The 26,009-nt window shown below is 36.1% G+C and overlaps 2 protein-coding genes across 4 annotated transcripts in view; both read left to right on the top strand.

Moving 5' to 3' along the window:
- Window positions 1-1,208: 1,208 nt before the first annotated feature.
- Window positions 1,209-2,571, top strand: LOC148956261 (chondroitin sulfate synthase 1-like). Its single transcript, XM_089094771.1, has one exon. The coding sequence runs from the start codon at window positions 1,209-1,211 to the stop codon at window positions 2,511-2,513; it is 1,305 nt and encodes a 434-aa protein (XP_088950897.1). The 3' UTR covers window positions 2,514-2,571.
- Window positions 2,572-4,811: 2,240 nt separating this feature from the next.
- LOC148956260 (chondroitin sulfate synthase 1-like) overlaps window positions 4,812-26,009 on the top strand; it is a 118,034-nt gene continuing 96,836 nt past the window's right edge. Inside the window, exons 1-2 of one of the 3 annotated variants that reach the window (XM_089101187.1) lie at window positions 4,812-4,835; window positions 23,345-23,960. In XM_089101187.1, the coding sequence (XP_088957313.1) occupies window positions 23,361-23,960 (600 nt within the window). In that variant the 5' untranslated portion in view covers window positions 4,812-4,835; window positions 23,345-23,360. Of the gene's footprint in view, window positions 4,836-5,521; window positions 5,657-13,547; window positions 13,684-23,344; window positions 23,961-26,009 lie in introns of those variants that run through there. The other 2 variants (XM_089101093.1, XM_089101142.1) reach the window with 2 other exon arrangements.

The raw sequence follows: 26,009 nt of genomic DNA, 5'->3' as shown, positions 1-26,009 counted from the left end.
GAACAATGCGATGTTAAACATAAACACAACATAGGTTTCCCTGGGTCTAGTGGCTAAAAATGAGAATTCTACTTGGTCTGATCGACGGTGAACATAAACACTTTCCGCACGGCCCAACAAATTCCTGTTTTGTCATATTGTTCTTCTAAATTTTTAGCCAATCCTTCAAAAATCCTTACTAAAATCGAGGTTGAACGTGCTTGGTGAAGTGTAATTTTTATTATTATCTTCAAAAAGAAAAAGCGGCGTGCGGGTGCGCCCCATCATGTTAAAATCGACGGTGCGCCACAAAAAGATATGAGGCACGCCGACCGACATCCCACCGCCGAGACTTAATCACACAGTCTTCGCACTCATTTAGGTGTGGCGCGGCTTCGGGGACTACTCATTTACCACCCTATCAGCACCTGGAGCCTTATTATTTTTAATGCTTTTAGTACTGTTGCTAATTCCTACTCACAAAACAAATCCTCCTTCACATGCAAGGTGTCACAAACTTTTTCATTTTCCTCTGTATCTTTTCCTGTAACTCTATCTCGGTTAAGCAAATTCTCCAAATGCTCGGTCCATCTCTCTTTAATTCTCTCCTTATAACTAATTGCAGCCCAATTTATGTTTTTAACTGGGCCAAGTCCGGATTGAATATTCCTTCTCCATTTCTGAACATGACAGTAAAATATCTGACTATTATGCCGTCTAGTTGCATCTTCCAGATCCTCGGCAATTTTGTTCATGGCCTTCACTTCACACCTCCTTAGTTCATATTTTAATGTTTTTTCCACTTTCTTTACATTCCTTTTGTTTTCATGTAATCTATCACTCAGATAATTCTTGTACAAGTCCTTTCTCCTTTTTATTAAACATAAAGCTTTTTCACTAATATTCTTAGCTGCAGTTCTAGCTTTCTTCCCTAAGACACCTAAGCAACTTCACAAAGAATGTTTATATGATGTACTAATATAGTACATGACGTCAATTGCAAAAACCAAAATTAACACTCTTAACGATAAATTATTTCTTTTCAACGGGGGGGGGGGGGCAAGCGTGACCAACCCTAGGGGTGGCCTTCGTCCCTACATCATAGGTAATGATGTAGGGACAAAAACATTATAGTCAAATAGGCGCATAGGAAGAACCTACTCAATAGGCCCGCAGGAACTGCTAAATATTTAAAAATAAAAACTAATCGACAGCTTTTCTTATAGGTCATGGAAGAACTGAACACTCATTCTCGGGAAAGAGGTCGTATCATCGATTTAAAAGAAATTGTCTATGTTTCATGTTCAATTAATCCTGTATATGGTGTGCAGTATATAGTTGATTTAGTTCTCATCTACAAGAAGTATAGAGGAAGAAAAATGACAGTCCCAGTGCGTTATCATAAAATATATCAACAAAATTTTCTTCCACTTGCTTTGCAAGAGCTTTCACCAAAAAGAGTGTCAAGAATGAAACGAAATGAAAGGAAATCCTCTCGAAAGCTACTTTCAGCAAAGAAAGAAGAGAAAAAATTGCCAAACCTATTCCAAGTCTCATTAGATTACATTCATGACCTTGAAGAAGAATATAATACCGTTAGAATCAACTATGATCATGATTCTAAGGATCTGACTCATATCCTTAAAGTTGCTTCGGATGAGCTTACATATGAAGCATTTAAGGAGTACCAAAATTTCAATGCTGGAAAAGCACCAGAAAAAATAATTAATATAATTGTACCAATCTCGGGAAGGGTAAAGGCTCTTCAAAGATTTATGAGTAACTATGAAGATGTTGTGCTGAAAAATCATCAGAATGTCAAGCTTGTGCTCGTTTTATACGATGATCCAAAGAACTCAAATAGTAAGCTTATAACAAAAGCTATACTGGAAAATTATAAAAATGTATACAAAAACTTTGATGTAACGGTTACTGAGCCTGAATATGGTGAACCATTTTCTCGTGGGAAAGCATTAGAATATGGTGCTGCTCTTCACCCAGATGATTCACTCCTTTTTCTGAATGATGTTGACGTGCTATTCACCACTGATGCATTATTACGCATTCGATTGCATACAGTTCAAAACTATCAAATATACTTCCCAGTTGTTTTTAGTCAATATAATCCAAAGTATGTGTATGGTGAACCTAGTGAGTATGATAATTTCTGCATCACTGCAGCTTCCGGCTACTGGAGAACATTTGGGTATGGTATCGTAAGCATTTACAAATCTGACTTAGCCAAAATAGGAGGGTTTGATAAAAATATTGTTGGATGGGGAAAAGAAGATGTGGATCTTTTCGAAAAATGTGTGGCAAGCAATCTGACAATTTTTAGAGCAGCAGATCTAGCTCTTGTGCACGTTTTTCATGAAATCGAGTGTGATGAGACTCTTGAAGCCAGTCAAATGAATATGTGTCTAGGTTCAAAAATAAACACTATTTATAGTCAAAGATATTTAGCTGATTTTTTTCTTCATAATAGTACTATAAAATCTTTTGCTTTTAACGCACGCCTTACACAAAGTCCATAGTATTTTTCTGTAAATTTTATTATTCCGAGATTTTTTAGCCCCTAACTGTGTATGTTAGTTTCCTAATAAATTTGTCTAACGTTCAAATAGCTATGAGTTCTATATTTTTAGCAGGCTGATGTGGACGTGAATTTCAGGTATGGAAACTAGCCCAAGATAGATCACAATTGAAAAGTCTGTTATTATAGTGGTCTTGATGAGGGAAGGCAATCTCCCAGTCTATATGGTGCCAGTTTCAAGTAGCAAAAGACTATAATTTCATGCGGTGGCACAATTGTTCCCAAAGTTACACGCAGTCTAGTAAACAATTATTATAACCAGTTGTTTGTAAGTTTCAGCTTGTATATCTTATTTGATGTTTCATAGAATTTAGTCTCACTGCCTCGTAGTTCTACATCAGCAACGGAGGAGGAGAGCTAATGGATCTTTTTGAGAGTGGGAGGAGGTACATTTTTAAGCCTAGCTCCACAGTTTCTGGGGCAAGGGTCACAAAAGTTGTTTTGATATTGGGTGGTGGATAGACTCAAAACTTTCAGGGATCGTTCTTTGCGTCAAAATAATTAAATATTTTAGTGAAGAAAGGGGGATGGGGGGGGAAATTAGGAAATCGGGCAATAAATATGTTGCCGCTGATAAGTCCTTGAAGCTGTAAGTCCTTGGGCTAAGTGAAACTTGATATTAAAAACTGAGGTACTGGCCGCAGTCTCGTTTGTTTTTTTTTTCCACTGAAGTTTTTCTCTTTGTTGGTTTTTTGAAGTACCCCCCCCCCAGAAAATGAATCCTAAAAAGGGCCAAAAAACTTTGTCCTGATCGCTTGAAGCTAATATCCTTAATTCCATGGTCTGGGGGACGCCAATGCAGAGGGAAAAATACACAAAATAATTTTGGTTCCCGCCCAGACAGGCCGACAAAGGGGCATAAAAAAACCTTTTTTCACTCGCAATTTCTCATGGAATTGCGTTCATAGGAGCATGGAAGGGAGCTCATTCAAAAGCTGAGGGGACTATAAACTTTGTCTTGGGGATTTGGAGAGGGGAGTCGTAAGTCGATATTTTTATCCAGGTCATCAAAATAGCATATCTGCAACATATTGGCAACGATTTCGGGGGTAAAGTTAAAACGCACAGGTACTGTTGGAGACACAAAAAATAAGACGGGGTAGGGCTGGATAAGGGGACTTCAAATCTTATTTTTGGAGGAAAGGGGGGGTTGCCAATCTACGCATAGTTAAGTAGCGAGGTAAATAAAAAAACACTGTGTTGGCAGGTTATCAAAATGACTTATCTGTAATATCTTGGGGGTGTCAAGTTGAAAGAGGGAGCATCGACAAAAGGGAGGGGACAAGTAGACCTTAATTACTGATTTGGGAAAGCGGTCAGAGTAAAATTAAAGAACGCTACGTGCATCTAGATGATCGAAGTAACATATTTACCATATCATGGATACGGCGTGGGGTATTTAGTTGAACATTTCAGGTAGTGCTGGTAAAAAGATGAGGTTCAGGTGAAGCTAGGGGACTGGGTAAAAAGATCTTCTTAAATTTTTCCGACATTTTCTAAAAAACAATTTTGTATCATAAGCTCCTATAGAATATTTATTCTGTGCACAGTAAGTGACAAGGTAAATCTAAAAGCACTATGTGCTTAAAGTTACAAAAATGGATCAACAGCTCTTTAAAAGGTAATTAGATAAAAAACTTTCAGTTTCCCAATAACTATGTTATTTGCACTCATAATGGTTTTCAGTAAAGCAATTCACAATTGAGGAGGCGGGTAGCCCCCTCCCAGGCGGAATAGTCTCTGTTTGTTTAAATTGTAATGTATCTCTGAATCTTGTTTTAATCCTGCTCTGTAGACATAAAAATGCTCTCAACTAGCCACAAGCATATTTTTTTCTTATTTAGCATAAGAATTCCATAACAAAAAAAATTATACCCTAAAAGAAAAAAAAAGGTTCAATTATGTTTAAAATTCCCCAGAAAAATGTGTAACAGAATAAATAAACAAACGATTATAACTATAATTACGATGATTGTTATATAAGACAGACATGATAAGCGGTAGAAGTGGAGGTATTTTACATTCTTTTAACTGGAGTTGATTCTTTACTTTGTTACAATTACTATTGATGGTATCATCTATGATGCACACATCGTAGGTCATAATGCCCATGTAAAATCACAATCATAGAAGAAGGACTATGGCTTGGCGAACAATAAGAACAAAATTGCCGCTAAAAAAAAATCCATGAATCATAGTTATCTGTTTGATAAATACAATATCTCTGATTCTATATCCTAAACGTTGAGCTAACGCAGTCTCGGTAAAGGTATATTGCACCTAGTGGCTTTCCAAAAGAACCCCCTTGTTTCAGTCAAACTTTAGATTTCTTAACCCTTTCTATAGATTATACGCAAAATAATGCTGCTTTTGTGGGGACAAGATTAAATACTATTTCAAGATAATATTTTTGTGCATGTTTTGAGGTAATTATTCAAGGTAGTTCTTCAAATGCAATTATTGAGAATAGCCAATAATTCAATAAGTATTATTTAGGCACAAAGTACCATTAGGGCCGTTTTTTCACTCATAAATGTGCTACGATCTTGCATCTTTTGTCAAAAAACGCTTAAAAATGAAATTTTTTGGAATGATGAGTTTATCATCAAAGTTCTCTCATCATTGTTCTATAAGGCAGAACAGTGGCGTTCACACATTTTTTGTTAACATCAGTGAGCTGTAAGATCTTAGAACAAAGATGAGTTAAAAAACGATAATCTTTGCAGAAAGATGCAAGATATTTTTGCTAAAAAATGGCCCTACTATTTCCCATAGAAGTGTGGAAATGTTACAGGTAAAAAAAAAAATATCCCCAAAGAAACCACTCTGAGAACCAATTTTATTTTTAGCAATTCGATTTGACTACATTCTATTCTTTTCTTATTATCAGATGGCGTAATGGCGTGTTGAAGCTGTTTCGGTGTTTCCTAATTTGAAATACAAAAATGTGATTGGTTAGATTCCATTGGATTCCGTAGAATAGCAATATTAAAATGAGCAACTAACGACAGTTTAAAGACTGCTAGTTTTAGTCAGATTTCGCTTCCAATTAGTAAGGAATGTATGAGAAGATTATGTATGGAGGTATTGAACTTGTTGTTTAAAAATAAATTCATTTTAAGCTAAGGAAGGAGGACATCCACCACATGGCTAATATGGGAGTAAAGTTCATTTATGATGCAAATGGATGTTATATTTAGATCGAGGATGCAATTCTAGATACATAGGGTAAAAAACCAGTATCCAATTGAGCAAAATTATGTAAAACTAAAACCCTCACATCTTGTTACCAAAGAGGAATTGAGAAGGATTCATGGGCGCCCATAAGCTGAAGTCCAGGGGGGGGCAAACCTCATCTAATTGGCACTTTTAATGCTATATAATAGAAATCTCAGAACAAAAATATAAAAATTAGGCAGCATCATTCAACCAGGGGGGCGAGAGCCCCCCCCTGCCCCCCATATGGGCGCCCATGGAAGGATTGGGTATATTAATGAATAGCAAAAAGTCTAAGCTATGCATCAATATGGTTATTATTCAGATTATTTAAGATCAGAGACTTGAAATTATTAGTTTATTGACTTACCTACATGGACCTCTTTTTGAAAATATCAATTATCTTATTTTGATGTATATAACCTTTCAATGTTTCAGTTTTATTCATATTTTAACAGAAAGCTGACTTTCTTCTGATTTTAGAAATCCAACTATCATTGTTGGATATTTATTCTATAAATCACATATATTTAGGCCTAAATATAGTTTTTCTTTTCAATTGCTTTTCAAAACAGAGACCATATTTTCAATTTATGCTAACAGTTCATTGGTGAAAATCTTACCAAGAAGGCGGGGTTCTTGTTACTGCCCTCACATTGCTTCATGTTGTAGTAAAAAAGGGGTGGTCCAAAAACCCATTGCTATTTTTCCGAAATGCCAAAGAAACGTGGTCTTTCCCAAAAAGAGGTCTTTTACCCTATATTTGCACATTAGGGGTGGGGTATATATTCTGTGAATATATAGGTTCTAAGAAATTTATGAATTTCTTAAAAAAAAAAAAACAAGGAAAAAGTTGAAGATAAAGGCTCTCCCCCTGCATAATGTGTTAACTAGGATTATTCTCCATATTATGGAGTAAGAATTGTCTTCTTAATATCTTTCCTTATGTCTTGCTGGACTCCTATGCTTTAAATACTGGTTGGTTGGTTGGTTGGCTAATTTAAAAATTTGTATATATAGCCTATACACTGTCAAATTAGCCATCTGGTGGGGGACCAACTAGGCTAGTCTAGGCCTAAGGCTCTACTGACCTACAGGGGTGGATACAGAATTAATAACCTGTTTGAGATAGTTAGGCCTACTGATAGAAACCTGGCCTGTCATAGATACTTTTTGGGTATTTTTTTGCAGTTCATATTATTGACTTACAAATAAGGTAAACATACCACTCAATGCCTTTTTGGTAAATTTTTTGCTGTTCATATTATTGACTTATGAGTAAAGTAAACATACCACTCATTGTCTTTTTTCATGCTCTTTCCAAATATAATAATCATTTTTGTTGGAAAGGAATTTTACTCCCACCCCTATATATACCAATTCAGGGTAAATATTTAGACATTAGGGGGTGTAGGTAAAGTTTAAAATTACCTCTCATTTACATCAGAAATAAAATTTACCCCCCCCCCCTAATGTGCAAATATATTTCCTGAATTGGTATGATGTAGATAATTTGGAGACCACACTGCCTTTCTATGATGATAGAATAAAAGTCCAAAATTGGGGTAAAATCCTTTTTAATAGGCTAGACAGTGTATAATAAATTTCACAAAAAATACCAGATATATATATATATATATATATATATATATATATATATATATATATATATATATATATATACATAATAATTCAGGGTATATATTTGCACATTAGGGGGGGTGGTGGTAAAGTTTAAACTTACCTCTCATTTACATCAGAAATAAAATTTACCCCCCCCCTGATGTGCAAATATATACCCTGAGTTGGTATATATAGGGGTGGGGATAAATTTTATTTCGGACCAAAATTATTATTATATTTGGAAAGAGCTTAAAAAAAGGCATCAAGTGGTATCTTTACTTTATTTGAAAGTCAATAATATGAACTGTAAAAAAATTGCCACTTTTTGTCCCTGTAATAAATGCAATTTTTGTCCTTCTGGGCAGTGGTGCCACTTGGGGAGAGGTGGGCAGGGGGCCTGCTGTCCTCCTGATTTTTTGAAGAGCCCAATTTTCAACTCTGAAGCTCTTAGTTTATTCTTCCTTTTCCAATTTTTTTTTGTTGCTTTCAATTTATTCCTGAAAAACCAAAACCAGGTCATTAGAAAACAGCAAATTGAAGACACTCAAAGATTTGCAGCAACATCACCCATTTGAAGAATATCTCTTTTGGCATGGTTTTGTTGGATTTGGCCTGTCACATTATACTGTCTCCCATAATTTATGATATGGCGTGCTAAAAATGTGACATCATATGATATTTTGATAAGATATGGCAAAAGAGCATTCATCAACATAGGATTGAGAATGTGAAAAGTCATTTCAGAGCTGGTAAGGCAGCACAAAAGCAGTGACCAGCACAAAGCATGTACCATTTCCTGGACCAAATTTAAAGCTATTCAGACACAGATGGCCAAATCTGTTGCCTTATGACTCTCCAAAGAACAGGAAAAGAAAATATTAGAGAACAGATGGTATGTAAAGGCTCTGATAAAAGCTACAGCCTTACTTGGATGACAAGGTCTTGTGTTTTGTTGACATGATGAAGGAGAGTCCAGTGCCAATCAAGGGAATTTCATTGAGATGGTAGGTCTTTTAATGTAAATCAACCCATACATGATGGACAAGTCTCACAAGGCCTACCGCCATTACTTGTCATATGAGTACCAAAGCAAATACATTTAGGTCATAAGAAATAAAATTGAAAGTTCTATCCCAAAAGAAGTCAGAGAAGCAAAATATTTTGCTATTCTTGCTGACAAAACAAAAGACCTCTCAAAAAATAAACAACTTGTGACCTTAGTGTGCTATGATCATGACATGAAAATCAAAGAAAGATTCATAGGTTGCTACCACATGCACAAGCAGGCGCATTATTTGAGGGTAGCAAGGGGGCAGTTGCCCCCCCTCCAATAATGTGGAGAAAAAAAATACTATACATCCCATGCCCTTTGACTATCCAGATATGGATCCCTATCCCCCCTCCCCCCAATAAAAATGCTGGAGATTTGCCCCAATGCACAAGCTTGGTCCTGAGAGTTTGGCCAACTTTATTTACAACATTATAAAGGGTATTGGCCTTGACTGGTCAAAATGTGTTGGACAGTGCTATGATGGGGTGAGTGTAATGAGTGGACATTTTTCTGGAGTACAGGCCCATCTCCGGGAAAAGGCACCGCGAGCGATGTACACTCACTGTCATTCCTATAGACTTTACCTTGTTATTGGCGATTGCATGCAGAAAAAACGAAGAATTTCGTTAGTATTTTCAATTTTGCAAATAGTTATGGTTTGTTTCTAACAGCAACACTCGATATCAGTTGTTTGTTGAGGCCCAGAAAACTGCCATCATGTCCATGCTAATGCTTGAAAGGACAGTTGTGACACGTTGATCTTACTGGTATAGATCAGTGGCTAAAATTCTGGTAAGATATGATTGTATACTTGCAGTTCTGTCAGTGGTTCAAGAATCTTCTGACAGGGAAGAAGCAGTAGAAGCTGCAGGTCTTAAGAATCAACTAGAGTTGTTTTCCCTTCATATTCAGTTTGCATGTCATTCATGAAGGTCTTGCAGTGACCAACCCTCTTTCATAACAACTGCAGGCCCCAGATCTGATCATTTGAGATGCCTGCACTTTAATCACCACAACAAAAAAAACAACTGAAGACAATGCATGATGTTGAGTATTTTTGAGTCCTATGCAAAAAGTCTAAGGAGATGGCTATTGATGTTGAGCTGATCTGTTGGAAACAAGCGCTCTTGCTTCAGCCATACAAGCAAAATCAAAATGAGCTCAGAAGACTCAGGGACTATTTGATGACATCAACACTTGGAAACCATAGCATTGAATCTGAGGACACAAGAATAGAAGAGAAAATGCAAAGAGAGTCCTATAAGGTTTTGGACAGAGTGGTAAATGAGTTTGTTTTTTGTCCATTTGCCAGTACTAGCAGCCACATGATGCTTTAACCCCAAATCCAAAGACCTCATGAACACAGATTTACTTCTTGAGATCACAACATACTTTTTTTCAGGTAGCATCAATGTTAAGGCTGGCATCAATGTTATAGAGCAGAAGACTCAAGCTTTGATAGCTTGTGCATATGTGTTGCAGTTTTCGATCTTTTCAAAAGCCTAAGAAGATTGAAAGAAACTTTTTCTGAGGTTCTTGAAGTCGTGAGGGTAGTCCTCACACTCCCGCTCACAATATGCTCAAATGAACGATTTTTCTCTGTGTTGACATTTGTGAAGGATTACCATTGGGCAACAATTGACAACGAGCGACTTTCGTATTTGGTCCTTGTGTTCCCTGAAAAGGCTGTAATGAAGGAGCTCGATTTTGAGAAGCTTTTGGACGACATCGCACAAAAATTAAGCCGTGGAAATACCTTCAGCCTAAATACGTGCAGATAACTGTAAGTTTTCGATAGGTGTGATAGATACTCCATTTTGTAGCAGACTTCTTGTCCCTAACCAGGCTGCAGAGGACAAAATCTAAATAAATTATGTAGCTTTAATGTGTATTCAAAGACTAATTTGAAGAGTGGTCTGTCAAACAGAGTAATTACATTTTGAGTCTGGATGGGGGTCCGAAAATGATCTTTGGCCCTCCCCCTGAGGTTTTCTGAATGGTGCCACTGCTTCTAGGGGGAGGGGGGCTTCTGACCCCAAGACTACCTCCTAGATCCATTCCTGCTAATCTAATTTTTTAACATTGACTGTATAGGCCTAGTGAATGGCAACTTTTGAAAAAAACAAGCTGAACAAACAAAAGTAACAGACCCTACCGTTAGATTCCTTATTTTATAATACAAATATCAAGGTTGTTTTTGTCAATACACTCCCCCCCCCTTACTGATAGTCTTATATACTGGATAGTCCTGGGAATATATGAAAAACAAAAGTAAAACACTGAACTTCTTGCTTTATAATATACAGGATGTTTATGTGGCCCCCCCTGCTGCATTGCAAACTAAGCCCCTGTTGGCCCACCCACTCCTCAAAAAAATTATTATTGTCCCTCCCCCCTCCTATAAGAAATAAAATCTTGCATATGTGCATAATGATGCCATTCTAGTTGTATTATTAAATAAAAAAAACAAGTTTTTTAAACTGAAAGTAAGGAGCGACATTAAAACTTAAAACGAACAGAAATTATTCCGTATATGAAAGGGACTTTTACTTCCTCAACGCCTCGTTCTTTACGCTAGAGTTTCTTATTGTTTTAAAGAACAATTTTTTTATTAAGAGTCAAACTTTAGCGTATAGAGCGAGGCGGTAAGGAGGGGACAGTCCCTTTCATATACGGAATAATTTCTGTTTGTTTTAAGTTTTAATGTCGCCCCTTACTTTCAGTTTAAAAAACTTGTTTTTTTTATTTAATTTCTGATCGTTTTTTAGTTAATGCAGCTTTTATTTTGGCTCGCCGTCATTGAATAAGTAAACAAAATTTGGATAAAAATTTTACTTTTCTTTTGCTAAATGACTGTCTCTAAATTTGGTTCTGACGTAATTTACAAATTAACTTACGTAACGAACTTCTATAGTCGTATATTTTGCTTCTGGCAAAAAATACAAAGTTGCAGATTTTTACAGATATGAGTTTGAAACCTATGTTATAGGGTTTTCTGATACGCTGAATCTGACAGTGATTTTCATTAAATTTTTTTCACTTTTGGGGGATGTTTCCCCCCTCTTTAAAAAATCAGGTAAGTTTTCTCAGGCTCGTAGCCTTTGATGAGTAAAACTAAACTTAACAAAATTTATATATTTAGAATCAGCATTATAATCCCATTCTTTTGATACATTTATTGACATCAAAGTTCCGTTTTTAAAAGTTTTGCTTACTATTGAGCTGTATCGCTTGTTTTTTTTTTATTACGTATATGTTATTACGTATATGATGGGGTTCTCCCCTTAGTCAATACCACACTCTTTACGTTAAAAGTTAAAAAAAATTTTAATTCACACACCCCTGAATCACAAAGGCCGTTTAATTAGAATAGATAGCTCTTTTGAAAGCACTAAAAAAAAAACTAGCGTAAAGAGCGAGGTATTGACTTGGGGGAGGACCCCCTAATATACGTAATAATTTCCGTTCATTTTAAGTTCTAATGTTGCTTCTTACTTTCAGTTGAAAAAACTTGTTTTTTTTAATTTAATTTCTGATCGTTTTCTAAATAATGCTTGGAAATCCGGCGCCCCCTTCATAGAAATGTCCCTTACGCCAAAGAAACATCCTCTACGGAAAGATTCTCCCGAGTAACCCCCTCTTCCAGCCCCCCCCCACACCCAAAAAAAATTCTTCCTGAAAATGTCTGTATACTTCCCAATAACCAATACAATATGCAAGCAATGGGCAAAGTTCACAACCTGCAGCCCTACCCCTGAGAACTGTGGGGGATTAAATCATCGCAAAAGACACATTTATTAAATTGTTAACTATGCTGAACAAAGTGATTATCTCAAAATTGTAACTGGGTGATTTTGAGAAAACAATGAGTATGGGAAGAGGCCTAATTGCCGTCCATTTTTTTTGATCACTTAAAAATGGCACTAGAACTTTTAATTTGCGTTCCAATGAGCCCTCTTACGATATTCTACCACCACTGGGTCAATACGATTACCCCTGGGGAAAAAAAACAACAAAAAACAAACAAACACGCACCCGTGATCTTTCTTCTGGCAAAAAATGCAAAATGCCACATTTTTGTAGATAGGAACTTTAAACCTCTACAATAAGCTTCTCTGATACGCTGAATACGATGGTGTGCATTTCATTAAGGTTCTACAGTTTTTAGGGGGTCTTTGCCCCTTTTTTCGAAAATCAGCCAAATTTTCTCAGGCGCGTAACTTTTGATGGGTAAGATTAAACTTGATGAAACTTACATATTTGAAATCAAAATTAAAATCTGATTCTTTTGATGTATCTATTGGTACCAAAATTCCGGTTTTTAGAGTTTTGGTTACCATTGAGCCGGGTCGCTCCTTACTTACAGTTCGTTTCCACGAACTGTTTGATAGATAGAGCACTGGCAGATCCAGGAGGGTGGGGACAAATCAAAGTGAAAAATTGGATAAAAATGGGCAATTCCCCTCCCACAGCATCCACCCAAGCCACTGTGCCTGGCAGGGCTGTTACTGGTTATTACTGTAGGTGTTTGGGGTAAAGGGGAGCAGGGAATTTTACCAACTTGCTGGTCATTTTTACTGATTGTTTTTTTTATCAATAAATACTATAATGCCTGTTTTGAATATGATACTTAAAATCACTGCACAAGTCAGTAAATCCTCTGCATTTACCAGCCAAGATTGAAATTTTGGTACATGCCTTGTCGCTATTTTCATGCTCTTTATTTCACCAAATGGAAAATTGTGGCACCATATGTAAAATCATGGCAGGAGTCAGTAGAACTGCTGTGTTTAGTGACCAAGTTTAAGATTTCTGTAGATGACATGTCAGTATTTTTGTGGTCTTTATTTAACCAAACAAATATTTTGACAGACAGAAAAAAATAATGGTGCTTTGCACTATGATTTCAACAGCTCATTTTTTTTTGACAAGTGTCCAAAATATTGGGGGAGGGGCAACTATCCTAGTCCCCCCCCCCCCTCATCTAGAAATGGCTCTGATTATATATGGCATGTGCAATATAATATTACATATAGTATTGTATGTATTATTGGGGATCAGTGGCATAATTTTTTGAAATCCACAGTTTTTCTATGGTGTTGCAACAGCCAAGGAGGCTATGCCAGTTGAAGAAAATCATACAATGACAATTGGAACTAGTCAGTGATTATAGCTTCTTGTGAAAATATATTCAAGCTGTCCTGGATCAATACAATTATGAGTAATGTATAAAAGCTCAAATTATGTCTCTAGAATGTGTTTTTAAGTTCTAATATGTACCATCTTTCTACTTGCAAGGGTTCTGTAAAGATGATTATTCACCCCTCCCCCCTGTTAGTTCCTCCAGAGCCAATGGTGCATAGGGCATCAACAAAGCCTCTCTATTTGTCACAAATAAGGGCTGCAGCAGTAATGTCTTTCCATTCAGCCACTAATAACCAAAGGCAGATCTACAGCAAAATCTTGGGGGGGGGGGGTAATGCGATAAGGGTGCAAATAATTGACTAAATTGATAAGTTCGTTCAAAAAAGCAAACAAATGAGGGTGCCAGAAAAATCTTGGAGGTGAGGTGAGTTCCTCCCTCCTGCCTCCCTGGATCTGATCTTGCTAATAGTCATCCTCAAATCTTGTTCAAAAGTTTGCTGCAAGGGGTTCTTTGAATAACCTCATCTTCTTCTGCTGCCTGGTTTCCAATTGTCTGATGAAGGTGGCCTTCTTTTGTATAGAATAGGCATACATGTAAATCTTTATCCACTTTAAAAAAAGAAAGAAATTCAGTTATTTACTTTTGAAGAAAAGAAATTCAAGTTTTGCTTGGAACCTGGTCCTCTGGGACTGTAGACCCGTTGCAAGGTAGTCCTCAGGACTTGATTCAGAACCAGACAAACTTGATTTTTTTTTTTTTTTTTTTTTAGTTAAGACTAGGAATAGACCTATATCTACCAAATTGTTTAACCTTTGCAAGTAAGTGAGGGGTGGAGGAAAGAGCTTAAAAGCATATTCACAGGGATCTAATTTGAGTTATGGGTTCATTTATGAGAATTCTGTGACCTTAGGCAACTAGAAAATTACTAAAGAAGTCAGTGTCTCTTGGTGCTACAAAAAATCCCTTTAGTTATATCTTTTATCAGTTATCTTCTAGAGACTAAAAATGAATTTTACAACCTGATCTTTGACACATTTATTCCAAGGTGTTTTGTAACTTTATTTGATTTGTTTCTTCTTGGGCTTTGGAAGGAAAGTCTTCATTGTTCTCCCAGCATTATGGAGCTCCTTTGCTCTGTTTATGTCCCTAGCATAACACATGCCTGAATTTGACACTTGGTTAAAGAAAGGTTGCAGTATCAGTGGAAAAGATCAGATTGGAAAATCTGAGTGGTCACCAGGAAGGCAATAATATAAAAACAAAGACAAACTCTGTCCAACAGAAGAACTTGATTCAGATTGGTTTTATTTTGTAGAGAAGATGAGACCTTCTGTTCTTCTGCTCATTTTCTTTTTCCATATTCTAGGGGGTCAATAATGGTGAAATTGATTAATGACAATGCTAAAAATGCAATTTTTAATATAACAAATCTAGATCTCACTGTTGAGGCAACTATTAATGGAAAGATAAACTAGCTTAATTTCCCTTATAAGTTTCTCTTGCTATTCAGTTTCCCTTGAATAGCAAGATTATAGTTCATGCCAGGAAATTTTAAATTCTTGCCTGAGAGCTTGAGAATTAATTTCAGAGATTTTACTATAAGAGAAGCAAGATATGTTATGATAAGGAATTTGTATCAGAGAAGTATCCAACACCTCTGTATTTATAAGTTTTAACAAATTCTATAAACATCCATCTCAGCTTTGAAAAAAAAAAAATAGTTTTGAGTTTGTACTCTGCACTGTAGGCCTAGGCAAGGTCTTTCTCATGATTTGATTCAGAACCTGACAGTCTTGATTTTTTTTTCCATATTTGTTGCTGGCAATAGACCTATCTGCAAAATTTTCGAAGCCTTTCAAATAGGGAAGGGATAGAGGTAAGAGCTTAAAAGCCCTTTCAAAGGACTTAGCCTGAGCTGCAGATTCATACTAGAAGCCTTGACCAAGAATAACTTGAAAATGCTTCAAGAGGAGCAAGTGGAGTCAATCTCACTTGCTATGATTAAAAATATTCCCTCTCTAAAATATGTTTTTTACAATTTTGAACTTTTGGAATGCCTACTCAGAATAAGCCCATTTTTTGTAGAGCTAAGGAACCTAACTAGGAATTTGGCACTCCTTTGTTGGCAAAAAAGAAAAGATCTATCCCCTGAAAATTGACAAATTAGCTCTCAGATGAAGTCATCATTGTTTGAAAAGAGGCAAACTCCCTCCCCCGCTCTGTGTATATCCCCAACTCAAAATATGGCTGTAATTATACATTTACTTGGGAAAAGCGGGGGGGGGGGGGTAACATTGGAAGCTTTAGAGTGGTAACTTGGAAGGCAGAATTCCCAAAGAAAAAAACTGAACTTAGTTCAACAGAAGACTTTTATAGAGATTCAAATTTTTTTTATAAGAAAAAGCATAAGCCTTGTTTTTGTCTCTCCAGTCTCCTCTATATTTTGGAGAATCAATAGTGACTGAATGTAATAATATGCAGGTACTACTACTGACAACTCGTCACAGCACCTAGCTACCTGAGACCAACACAGCTGTGCTCATTCCTCCCTCAACCTACTGTGTTTAAAAGCTCCGCTTTTTATTCTCTCCCATGACGTTCCTGCTTTTTTTTTACAACCTCCTCTGATTTTGTTTTAAGACATTCGGATTTAAAGAAGGAAACAATCAAAAATGGGGTTTTTAATGGCCAAACGAAAATACTGAAGAAACACACAAAGCGAATATTTCGAAAGAATAACCACCTCTCTTCTTCAGCGCGAACAAAACAATATTAACAAGGAAAATACCGAAGAAAAGAAAAAACAACCAAAAAACAAACGCAGAAGTCATCAAAACCAATAGAAAAACCAAAAAAATTAAAGATAAATCAAATTTAATAAAAGCCAAAATTTATAAGAATTACAACCAAATACCTAACAACCATAAGATGAGTCATTCGCCAATATCCGCGAAAATCTAAAGAAAATTCTGAATTGCCATTGACGGATACTAACAAACAACTGGGAAATAAATAAAAATGCATTCACTCAGAACAAACGAACCAGCAATTAAATAGGTTAAAGAACTAGGTCACCTGATTTCTGATTTTAATAATTGCATTCCTTGCAGACACTCTTTGAGACCTAAGGGGTTGTTGACGTGTTTGATTATGCGATTGGGAAGGTGGTTCAAGGTTTATTTTAGGGATTACTAAAGCATCGGCTTCTCTTTTGAGAAAACCAAAACACGATTCGTTTATTCTTAAATCACCTGAATCTCTGTTCAAAGCTAGGCCTAAATGTTGGTATTTATAAATTTCAACAGCTTCTCTGTAGTGCTGGACATTACCTTTGTCATGCTAAATTAGGCTAGCTTGGTTAAATAAAATAGTATGATTCGGGTTGTCAAAGATGTGTTCTGCAAGGGCAGACTCAAAATTTTCAGTTTTTTCCGCTTTTTAAGGGTATTTTTAATTGAGGTAGAGGGCTGATCTAATCTATCCCTAAGCCGTTGATCAGTTCTTCTGATGTACCAAAGACTACAAGAGCAAGGAATTCTGTAGACACCGGAGTTTTCACCTATCGGGATAGGGTCTTGACAAATTTGGGAACTCCATTTTTGAACCCCATTAAAAATTGAAACCCCATTCTGATCGTTTCCTTCTTTATGTTGTGGCAGGCTAATGTGGTGTAAGAAATTATCTGCATTCTGATTTTAGTTCTACTCCAGCTGGATTGCTAAAAATTGTGATTTTTCGAAATGTATCATCCTATAACCATCTTAGCATTTCATTGATCATAGCCCTTGAAAGTGGGATCAAATAACATTTTTCGTCTTGTGTTTTATTTTATGTAGGGCTATTAAAATGACTACCTAAAAATATCTTGAGGTAATCAGGGGTCACTAGCCATTTTTTTTACTGGTCTTACTGGACTTACTGGTCATTTTAGCAACTGCTTTTTTCAGTCCTTACTACCAACTGTTTGATCCAAGGCCCTCTTTAATGTAAGGGAGCTGCCACTCCCTCCTCCAATCCCCTTTTGTTACATTCAAATTAAATATTCGTATAAAAATCTTTCCAAAGTGATAATCATCCCTGAAAAGGTGCACTTCTTCGAATATTTCTCAGGAACAGGTGAGAGGTTGAAATATTAAAAATAAATTATAGGGTCATCGCTTCCACCGTTTTGTGGTGAGTTTCTCGAATGAATTTATTTTATAGGAATGTCCTCCATGGAAGCCTATAGTGGGACCAGGAGGGATGCCCTACGGGAAGCAAGAGGCAATTGAAAATTAAATATGAATAGGAAAATGATAACTATTCTTGGTAAAAACAAAGCCCATAGTAGTACTTGCCTTCCTGGTTAATTTTCTGGTGGCGCTCGTGACCCTCCCTCTGATGAAATAAACAGACAGACTCCTGATGAAATAAACAGACTTGAAGATAATTCATTGCGAATGGGGTTTGTGAATGTACAAGGACTCATGAGCTCTATTGATGAACTAACAAATTTATTGCCAGCAAATCAAATTGACATTTTGGGGATTTGTGAAACATTTATTAATGATATGACAAATCACAATGTGAAAATCCCGGGATATAAATTCGTTGATAAGAATCGACTAGTCCATGAAAAGGGTGGTCTTGGGTTATTTTTGAATGATGGAGTGCAGTTTGAGCGACTGCCAGAACTAGAAAAATATAATGTTGAAAAAGTGTGTGAAATACTGGCGGTTGAATGTCGGCTTGGGACTAAAAAAATTCAAGTTTATGTTGTGTATAAGCCCCCGTCGGCCCCAATACCGCTTTTTTTGCAATCTCTCGAGTCTTTACTAGCATCTTTGGATGATAAGGATGTCGGGGTTATGGGGGATTTTAATATAAATCTACTGGAATTTAATGAAAATACCCATACAACAGAATTTATTACATTCATGTCATCGAATTACCTAATTCCTTCGTGTACAATTCCAACGCGTGTTGCATCGACTAGTGCAACTCTCATTGACAACATATTTTTAACAACACCAGCCACGTCTTCACAGGTTGTTCTGACGATTTCTCTGATCATTTTTTTTTTTAATTTCTGATGTGAGATTCCAGATTCATAAAATAAAATCACCAGAAACAGCAACCTGGATTATTAATAAAAAAAATCTAGTACGTTTAAAGGATAAACTGAATTTAACTGATTGGTCTCCTGTATTTGATGCTGATGAAATAAACTCTGCGACGGATATTTTTTAGAGGGATTTCATGCTGCACTTGATGAGTCGTGCCTAAGAGTAGAAAAAGAAAACGGAAATATAATCAACCATCCAATCATGGATATCGCCAGCCCTTTTGACGTCAATAAAACATAAAAACAATCTCTATAAAGCTTTAATATCTTTCGAAAGTGAAGAAAATAGAAGAACCTTCAAAAATTATAAAAATCTACTTTCAAAAATAATACGTAATGCTAAAATGAAATTTTATTTCGATTCTTTTAATGAAGTAAGTCCCCAAAGAAAACTTGGGAACTAATCAACTCATGTTTAAATCGATCGCGGACGTCTTCTTCACCATCAAAAATACGGGATGCCCATGGTAATACAATTGAAAGGGAACTAGAAATGGCAAATTACATAAATTTTCATTTCGTGTCAATCGGGCAGTCAATAGCTAATAAGCTCCAACATAATATGTCCCATGGGCAATGTCATTATCCTACATACCTAAGAAGTCCTTCTGAGAATTCTGTTTTTAACTCCGGTAACACAAGAAGAGCTCGCTAAGGTTGTTAAGCTTTTAAATAATGGAAATTCCCCGGGGATTGATGAGTCGTCGACCAATATTCTTAAAGCCATTTTACATAGTATTAATAAAGTTATATGTCATTTAATAAATATGTCATTTAGATTGAGAACTTTTCCAGATTCTTTAAAAAATGCGAAAGTTTTACCACTATATAAAAGTGGTGACCGGACTAATTGCTCAAATTATAGACCCATTTCTATTCTTTCGGGTTTTTCTATAGTAATGGAGCGATGTTATTATAATCGAATATTTAATTTTCTCTGTTCAAAACACTAGTTTTCAAAAACACGATATGGATTTAGAAAAGAGCATAGTATGCAGGATACTATATTAAACTGTGGCGCAATTTATTCACTAGTGTCTGGACAAAAAATGGATCACGGCGAGTATATTTTTGGACCTGGAGAAGGCCTTCGATTCGTTAAGCCATCAAATATTTTTGTATAAATTAAACCACGGTGGGATACGAGGACCAGCGAACGATTTTATCGCATCTTACCTAAGTCGTCACTCCCAAGTGACTATGATCAACGACACAGTTTCGGATCCATGTCTGTTTTCAAATATTGGTGTCCCGCAAGGCTCAATCCTGGGACCACTGCTTTTTTTAATATATATAAATGACCTTCCATCAGCGACAGAAAACCTTGGTCTGAATGTTCTTTTCGCTGATGATACCGGATCATCACTTACTGGATATTCGGAAGAGGATCTCAATGAGAAGATGCAAATCGTATTTTCACAACTTCTTGTATGGCTAAAAGCTAATCGTTTGTCACTAAATGCATCAAAAACCAAATTTATCATTTATAGTAGAATTGGGCAGAATGCACAAGGAACTTCAACAATATTTGATCATGCTACAAATATTCAAATTCAAAGGATAACCTCGTTCCGGTATCTGGGTATTATTATTGATGAAAATCAGTCATATAATGAATATTGCAATAGATTACGGGTTAAAGTTGCTCAGGGGGTTGGTATAATGTGAAAGTTTCAGCATTTTTTTCCATATGAAATCCTACGTCTAATTTATTTTGAGTTGGTTCATTCCCATCTTACGTATTGTCCTTTGATATATTTGGCAACATTCAGATGTCATGTGAAACCGATACAAATTCTTCAAAACCGGGCTCTTCTAATTTTAAAGAAATATTTACCATCACCGTCTTCGTATCCTAATAAGAGTAAAACTGAAACTCTATATCTTCTAACTAATATTTTGCCTGTTTCAAAGATATTCACCCTCAATTCTTCTTTATTTAAGGTAAAATATGACCGGTCGGATCTACCTACGTACTTTCGTTCGAATAATTTTTTCCCTGTCCAACATGCCCATTCTTATGAAACCCGTCATAAATGGAACATTCAGCACCTAAAATTAAGCACAGAGGGATCACAGTTCTCGCCATTATTTTCAATCACGGGTTCATAGTGTCTTCATCTACCATTTATTGATTGCAGCAAATCTCTTCCAAATATAAAAAAGCAACTTCATTCTATCCTTATAAATAATTTTAAGAATTAATAATATATTGAAAATATGGGTACATTTGATAATATTGTTTTGTTGGGTGCCCTGTGTTTTTTTGCCCTGTGAGATGTCGGTCATCGGTTACCCTTATTCGCCCGTTGGTTTTTTGTTTTTTTTTATTGGTATTTTTGGTGGATCTTTGCCCGGTGTCGGTGGGTTTGTGGGGTGGGTGTCCGTCTATTGGTGAGTCATGGAATAACTCTTATTCATTTTTTTGTTGTCAAACAGGTTTATTCCGATTAATGTACCGGGTTTTCGTCATTCGACCTTGTGTCTCCGGCGTTTACCCTGTATTTATGTCTATTTTGTACAGATATTTTAAAATTAAACCTTAAACCTTGAACCTTGAAATCTCTGCAATAGGGTTCTCTGATATGCCCTAATTTGATTGTGTAACTTTCAGCCAGATCACTGCTTCTTTTGGGATCCTTTCTTCCTATTTTGAAAATTAGGTAAATTTTCTTATAGTTGTAACGTTTGGTGGGTAACTTAAACTGGATGAATTTGATTATTTAGGATTACCATAAGATCATTGTTTATGTATGTTACCATGAATGTCTGCAAATTGGTGAATGTCGACATTCACCGGTGGATGTCCGAAATACTTTTTTTCTCCTTGCATTTAGTCAGTGCTGCCAGTCAACTTTTTCAATTTAAGGCAAGGTTTGATGATGACATGTGAGGTTCGGTTAGATTAGGTTTGGTTAAGAGAGGGTATGTTGGGTTAGGTTAGCTTGTGTTAGATTTTTAACCCATTTCTGGTATTTACAACCAAATGTAAACTAATATAACCTAACCTAGCCTAAACTAACATGATCTAACCTAACTTTAACTTTTACCATCATAGCTTGCATAAGACTGAAAACACTCCCAAAGCTAATTGAATCTAAGCCGAGAAAAGGAATTTCGGACATTCACTGGTGAATTTCGACATCAATGAGCTATATAGTTTGTATATACATTGTTATCAAAACTTCTTTTTGAGAGTTTTGGTTACTACACACTAGCATGAATCTCTCATTACTTACAGTTCCTTACCACAAACTATTGGATTTTAAAAACAAAATTCGACCAAGGTTTTATCAGTGTCCTAAAATAAATCCATTTTAAAATGGATTTTTGTCATTCATTTTTTGGAGGACCTCATGAGATTTATTTGTTACAAAGAAATGGGAGGTACTCCTGTGGTTGGCTTTTTCCTTGTGCATGCATGTTGCCAAATTTCAGAGGGAGTGGAAGGAATTTAGACAACAAGCCATGTAATTATGTAAAATATACACTGCATTTACACTGAATTTCAATTTACGACAGAAAACTAATTTTTAGTCTTATTGTAAAATTTGTATTCATGGACATGTTCCTTCTCTGTGATTCAAACGCCTCAGATAGAACGTCAGTATAGACAGGCCCAGATTTACCAATAGGCCTGGACCTAGGGGTGCAACAAATTATCACTGAGTGATTTTTCTTCTTCACAAAAACTATGTGATTTATCGTCAAAGTGTCAGGTGCACTCCGTCGCCGCGCTGCCTATTCACAGAAAAGTGATTTTGAAACAACACAGGAATTCCTTGGACACTTATAAACTGTCAGATGCCTCCCAAGAACGGCAGCTGAGAGTTCGATATCATATCTTTCATTACTTTTGGCTCATCAGTTGAGTTCTGTTCAGTGCGTCCACTCTCCCCAAATTTACAGGGATTTCCCCTAAAATCTCGCAAAAACGGAGCGGCAAAAATACTTTGGCCTAGAAGCGTCAAAGCTTTAAATTTAGCCCAGAGTATAGAAAAAGACAAAGAATTACCGCAAAATTAACATTGTAAGTCGAAGTAGCGATTCAGTGCGGGAAAATACAAGTCAATCTGATTTTTTGTGTATTTTTTTTGCGTTCATGCAAACCACAATTATCCAATAAAAATGCTGTTGAAACCTTTCATAATTATTTGACACTTGTTTTGCTTGTACATTTTTTTTTTACACATTTTGCTGTTTATTTAGGTACTGTTCTATTTGCTGATACCCACGCAATATACTGCATAGGGCAATGCTAAAGGAAACTAGTCAAACGGGTATCTGTCAATAGAGAAATGGATCGCAAAGTGTGGTTTGTCATTGCGTTTACAATATTGAAACTATTGTTTTTTGGGGTTTAGGGGGGGGGAGGTACCTTGGTTAGGTTAGGTTACGTGTTTAATATATGCTGTGCTTTACCCCCTACCCATCACCCCCTAATGTGCAAATATATAGCCCAAATTTGTTTCTAAACTTTAATAATTTCATCATATTTGTTTTATTTCATTAGCATTAACCAAACTTGACTTCTCGCGTGGTACCAGCCAATAGAACAGTACCTTTATTTACTGTATTTTTTAGTATTTTTTTTACCTTTTTCTATTGTATAATTTTAATATTTATTTGTAGGTAGTTCACTTTAACAATGAGAAGAATGCTGCGACACACTTTTCTTGGAAGAAACGCCTTCTGGAAACTATTAATAGGAATTATTTTTGGAATATTAATGAGCACCGAAATTCGATGGTTAATAGTTCCTGGATATAAAGAGCTCTTCCAGTGTAAATTTGGCTCTCTATCATCAGGGAGTCATCCATCGCCATCTAAACAACAGCCACCAACTGAGACAAGGGTTGAGAATGTCAAGTATGATATCCCTAAAAAGGAACTTTTACTAGTCGGAATTATGACTGCTGATAAGTACTTAGATAATCGAGCGATTGCTGTCTACAATACGTGGGGTAAATACGTGCCTGGCAGAATTTTATTTTTTACATCTGAGAGCTCTAATCTCTCCCTTCCTCTTCCAACAGTTGCTCTTCCCACCGTGGATGACTCGTATCCACCTCAGAAAAAGTCATTTTTGATGCTGAAGTACATGTACGAGAATTATGGGGACAAGTTTGAATGGTTTATGAGAGCCGATGATGATGTCTATCTTAGAACAGACAAATTGGAATCATTCTTAAGAAAAGTAAATTCATCCAAAAATCTATTTATTGGTCAAGCCGGCAGAGGAATTCAGGTATTTTATTCATTTTTAATTTGGTTGTTGTTGTTGTTGGCTTTATTTTTAACATGTGCGATAACCTGTAATTGTACAAGACTTTGGTTAGAGAAGGCGGATCAGGGGTCGTACACATAAAACGGTAGGAACAAATCAAAGCTCAGCATAGGTGAGTCTCCGATATTTCTGCAATGAATATGTGCCAAGTAGTGTTGGGCAATATTTTGATTCATCGATATATAGATATATCGATATTTTTACTTTCGATATTCGATACATCGATATCGATATTTCGGATCAGTTTTTTGCTATCTCATGGATTTGCCGAAGTTCAATAACGCAAAGGGTATTTTGTGTAACTTTTTTTTCAAAATCCAAATTATATAATATCAAAAAATAAAAACAAACTTCTACTGCATAAATGAATATAATAAAAACTCAGATTTAGAATTATTCAGCCTCAGGAAGAGAAAAATAAACTACTTGCTATTCAAAACATGAGCATGTCGGTTCCGCCGTTCAGTGATTACCTGACCAGCCCTGGTAAACACTCTTTCAGAAGGGACACTGGTAGCGGGCACAGACATGAATTTCATTGCAATTTCGCACAGGTGCTTTTGGGATCCCATAGCACGATACGTCCACCACTTGAGTGGACAAGTTTCTATAGGAACTGTTCGCTGCTTATTGAAAGTTTGTAAAGCCATCATGTATTTGGCAGCTGTCGAAGCATGTTCTACATTGACTATAAGGAGCTCATCGTGTGAACCCCACAAACTGGCTGGATTCTGACATGACTGCATTGCAGAGACTGCGGTGGTACTTGTATCTTCTGATAGATATTCAGCAGCCAGCAAGACCAAATCTATCTCGTTTGTAATTTTGCTCTCAACTTGTAAAACATCTTCAAGTGAAATATAGATTTTCTTGAAACGCGGGTCAATATACAATAGTAACGGATGTCACTAGACCAAGGCTTATAAACCTACAATGAATTTGATTCAGCAAAACCTTTCGAAGCTTATCAGCCACATCCGAGAATCTACCAAAATCTACCTGAACGAGGTGGTGTCTCGAAATCTTAGACAAAGGCAGGACTTTTGAGATGGGGGATAGCTTTTAGAAGACAGCTCAATAGTTGCCTCTTCAAAGGGTGTAAGCACCGCAATCACATTTGAAATAACACCCCACTCACTATCAGTGAGTATGAGGTCCCCTTTACCAAGAAGTGCAAGCAAGCTTGTTACCGACTTTCAAATCTTGTTGACTACACAACATAATGAGAAGCAAATTCCATCTTGTGATCACATCTGGTTTTAGTTCTTTTATGTAAACGTTATCAACACAGATTTGAACGTGGTGTAGCATGTTGGGAGCTACAACACTACATCTGAAAAGTCTGAAAATATTTCTAGGCTTTTGGACAAGAGGCAAAAGTTCAGCAGTATAATAAATAGCCCCCCCCCCACACATCAAATTTTAATTATCTGCGAAGCACGAACCATATGTCCATCCTGTACCTACTTGGGATACAGCATCCTTTACGACCAGAACTACGTTGGCTCCATTATCAGTTACTGCAGCAACAACCTTTTTCTTGATCCCCCACTCAGCAGCAATTTCCATAAGGTGAGCCTTAATAGCATCAGCAGTATATATATATATATATATATATATATATATATATATATATATATTTTTTATATATATATATATATATATATATATATATATATATATATATATATATATATATATATATATATATATATATATATATATATATATATATATATATATATATATATATATATATATATATATTCACACGGGCCTGAATCGGGAGCCGGAAATGAATTCTTGCGAAAAAGATGTCAGGGTAAGTTGTTAAATAAGGATAAATAAAATTAATTATAGATGAAAGAATTCAAACCTGCAAAGATTCTTGAAGATTTATTCTGAAAATTTGCAGAATTTTCATGTCGTGGGTTTTCCGCGGGGAATATAGGGGGTTAGAGACCCCCAAAAATATCGGCTTTGATAATATTATTCGATACTTGATATCCA

The sequence above is a fragment of the Artemia sp. Qi Xiang Cuo genome, chromosome 1 (assembly GCF_049724085.1).
Source record: "Artemia sp. Qi Xiang Cuo chromosome 1, ASM4972408v1, whole genome shotgun sequence".
In the NCBI taxonomy this organism is placed as follows: domain Eukaryota; kingdom Metazoa; phylum Arthropoda; class Branchiopoda; order Anostraca; family Artemiidae; genus Artemia; species Artemia sp. Qi Xiang Cuo.
Note: the sequence above shows the minus strand (reverse complement) of the source record. Positions and strands in the feature narration are given on the sequence as shown.

What these genes read in the sequence shown, in the direction of transcription:
- LOC148956261 (XM_089094771.1), top strand. Translation starts at nt 1,209, where the DNA reads ATGGAAGAACTGAACACTCATTCTCGGGAAAGAGGTCGTATCATCGAT.